The sequence below is a fragment of the Primulina eburnea genome, chromosome 18 (assembly GCF_022965805.1).
Source record: "Primulina eburnea isolate SZY01 chromosome 18, ASM2296580v1, whole genome shotgun sequence".
Lineage (NCBI taxonomy): Eukaryota > Viridiplantae > Streptophyta > Magnoliopsida > Lamiales > Gesneriaceae > Primulina > Primulina eburnea.
Genome location: NC_133118.1, coordinates 21,876,694 through 21,879,919, shown reverse-complemented (window position 1 = coordinate 21,879,919; position 3,226 = coordinate 21,876,694). Strand labels below are relative to the sequence as shown.

General features: G+C 39.9%; 1 protein-coding gene across 1 annotated transcript; it reads right to left on the bottom strand.

Annotated features, from left to right (window-relative positions):
• Positions 1-1,374: 1,374 nt before the first annotated feature.
• On the bottom strand, positions 1,375-2,997 carry LOC140820040 (cytochrome b561 and DOMON domain-containing protein At5g47530-like). Its single transcript, XM_073180339.1, has 3 exons — positions 2,313-2,997; positions 1,976-2,230; positions 1,375-1,799 (listed from the first exon to the last, which is right to left on the bottom strand). The coding sequence occupies exons 1-3, from the start codon at positions 2,943-2,945 to the stop codon at positions 1,488-1,490; spliced, it is 1,200 nt and encodes a 399-aa protein (XP_073036440.1). The 5' UTR covers positions 2,946-2,997; the 3' UTR covers positions 1,375-1,487.
• Positions 2,998-3,226: the final 229 nt, after the last annotated feature.

The following is a 3,226-nucleotide window of genomic DNA, read 5'->3' as shown; positions in this document are numbered from 1 at the left end:
TCTTTGCAATAGAAGTCGATCTACTCCTAAGCAACATCGATATAACCAAACATCCAATATCTAGGCACTTCTGCCCAAGACTTGGAACATCTGCCAATGACTCGTTCTCAACTATCTTCTTTTTTGTTATTCTATAAATCAATAGAATAATCATATACATTTAAATAATATAAAGGTATTAAAACAATAACAAACAAGTATGTGGTTTAGGGAAACTCAAGTCAAACCCACTCGAGTCGTATCTCCCGATTAACATTGATTCATATCTTTCTTTTGTCGGGTTCTGGCTCTGTTCTGTCTTTGAAATCTTCAATACAAATCTGGCATAACATATTCGAGGAATACAATATCAACATATACCCCAATCAATACCAGATATAATCAGAACTCGGTCTATTTCTGTTTCGACGGCATAACATTGCAATCTTGAAATACCGGTAATACAAAATCAGTATATATCAATCTTAATAACTCATAATCAATCAACAAACAAAATATGATACCAAATCTATATAATCTCAATCAAATCAGATCTGAAAAATCATAACAATTCCATACGGTATCTGTTCTTCAATTCGGTTTCAATTATACGATGTCTAATATATCAAAGAACACCATATATCAGTCACATCTGATTCCTTCAATATCATATTTTCAAATAATATCAAAACATAAGAAAACTTACGTCCGTGTGAAGCTCTCGTCGATAAAAGCACGGTACTAAACTCGGATTGAAAAATGAACGGACGGATTTTGCACAAAATCAAATTCTGGATTCAAGAAACTTGTAACATTCCCTTGAGCTTTCGTTCTTATTCATTTAGATTGAGAGGAAAATGAAAGGTTTATATATATATATATATATATATATTACATGTCCGAGCCATGTGGCTCACCTCTTGTGCAGCACGTCTCGCGCATATGCGTGACCCACCTTGGCGCATATGCCCGATACCTATTGTCTCGGAACTTGTCTTCCTGCACAGCTCGCGCATATACGCGCACACTCTTCGCGCATATGCGCGAGGTTCCCTGCCCATCCCGCGCATATGCGCGGCTCGTGTCGCGCATATACGCGAGACTTTCTGCCCTCGCACATACGATATCACATGCTATCTCAATTCATGTCTCGAAATGATCCTTATATAATCACATTAATTCATTATCAATAATCTCGGATTAACATGATATAAATCTCGGGCATTACAGCTGTATTTTGAATTTATGTATATTAAAATATTTAATAATCATATTTTAGTAGTTTCTGGAAATGTGTAGTTTTTGGTTAATCTAATATATGAATTGATAGTCATTAACAAATTACCTAAAAACAAGAAAATTAATATGGTCAACTTATAAAATAAAATGCAAAAATAGGCCAATAACCTAATCCACGTATAAAAAAATATGATAATTATGATAAAGTAATAACAATAAAACTAATTAGTAATATATATGAATCACGTGATAAGAAATGTTCATGGGAACTAAGCTTCATATCCATTGGCACCATTCATCCCGCTAACTGTATGCGGGTATTTATCGGAATCCCGTCGCCCCTTTCTCTTGATCACGATAAACCATGTAAAGGCTTCCAATATAGCAGCACTGGCTCCAAGAAAGATGAGAACCCCGATATACCCTCGTTTCCATTTCTTCTCCCGATCCAAGATGTCGAACCCTTGGAATATGTTTATGATGCTAAGGATGATCACCGAGTATCCGATCCCGATATGGTACATGTTCCAGTAGATTCTGTATTTATGATCCGGCTTTGGCCTCAACAGCAGGGCAAACACCTACAAACCAATTCAATACTTCAACAAATATACAATTGTTTCATATGGATTGTTTGAAATATGATGCTTTTTTAGTCTTGTCCCATGGCATCATTTTCCGATGCTGAAATACTTGTTTTTTATATGTATATCCAGTGTATTTATATATAGATATTTTAATCTATAAATTTATTTACCTGAAGTGTTCCAAGGGCAAACAGGGTGATTCCGATCTTTCTGTGAACAGAACGCACTTCTCCGGTAGAATCGCTGCCGAGTTTGAGGCCCGTGCCCCAGCCTGCGACTCCCACGATATACGCCGAAGTTTGGCACGCAGCGTGTAGGTAAAACCACGCCGGCTTTGCGGCCTTGAAGACCTTCAAGTACCTAGCAGTCATGGCTCCAATCGGGATCAAAATCCCCCAACTCACAACATTCAGAACTCCATGAACCTGTGTGCAGATAAAGATACACCATAAATCAATTGAAATTTATTAAGATTTGACTGTATGCAATTCATTCATCTCAGCTTACGTTTTCCCTGCGCTCTCTCGACCCCCTGCTGGCTGAACCTGTGTCAGCAGTTACTCCGCTGGAGAAATCGATGTTCCCGAAAGATCTCAGATGCTCCGGAGTTCGCGGGTGTACCTGAAGAATATTTCCCGAAACATCTCCGTGTTGCCAAACTTGAACAAAACTTGTTCCCGCACTTGGGAGCGCAATAGTAGCGAAGATGGTCATCTGATCGCCCATAAATTCAGCAGTAAGATTCGAGACATGGAAGCTCAACGGACCCTGTCGCAGCTGCGTGGAGGTATAATCGGGTATTGGAATGGGAGAGGTGTAGGCCTGAACGCCACCGCTAGAGTTGGTGAAAGCCACCAAGCATTGCGCCCCAGCCATGGCGCCACCGCTGGGGTTCAGTGCCCACACAACCCAGTTGGAGGCGGTGAGCTGCGTGTGCCTGTACGCTAAATCAACCGAGTGATTCGGCTGGTGATAGGTCCAGTGCAGGAAGGCGTTCAACGCAGGAAGAGTGACGCAGGTCGCGTAATTCTGGCCGCGGAACGAGAACGAGCAGCTCTGAGCATTGGATGAAGCAAAGAGGAAGATTGCAGTAAAGAAGGCAGAAAAAAGCAGAACGTTCATTGAGAATTTGCAATCCATTTTCGTTTTCTTGGAGGGTCGATCGATCGATGATTTGGATCGACTTTGTGGGACTGTTTTTATAGGTGCAGGAAAATGAAGTTGCCCCGAATGGGGGAGGAAAAGTATAATAGAGTTGTAGGTGAGAGTTTGACTTGTTCTTCCGTGTGGAAATTTGCTGCAACCGAGTCTTGTGGAATTTAATAAGTGAAATTGCTTGATTTTCTTTGTAGGAATATTATATATATATATATTTATATAGACAGTCGCGTCAAAAAAAAAAAGGAAAAAAAAAAGACTAA

Excerpts from the sequence above, each read along its gene's own strand:
- LOC140820040 (XM_073180339.1), bottom strand. The coding sequence starts at position 2,945 with ATGGATTGCAAATTCTCAATGAACGTTCTGCTTTTTTCTGCCTTCTTT. Across the intron at positions 2,231-2,312 it reads CGAGAGAGCGCAGGGAAAAC|GTTCATGGAGTTCTGAATGT; the intron begins GTAAGCTGAGAT and ends ATCTGCACACAG. Across the intron at positions 1,800-1,975 it reads TTGCCCTTGGAACACTTCAG|GTGTTTGCCCTGCTGTTGAG; the intron begins GTAAATAAATTT and ends ATTGGTTTGTAG.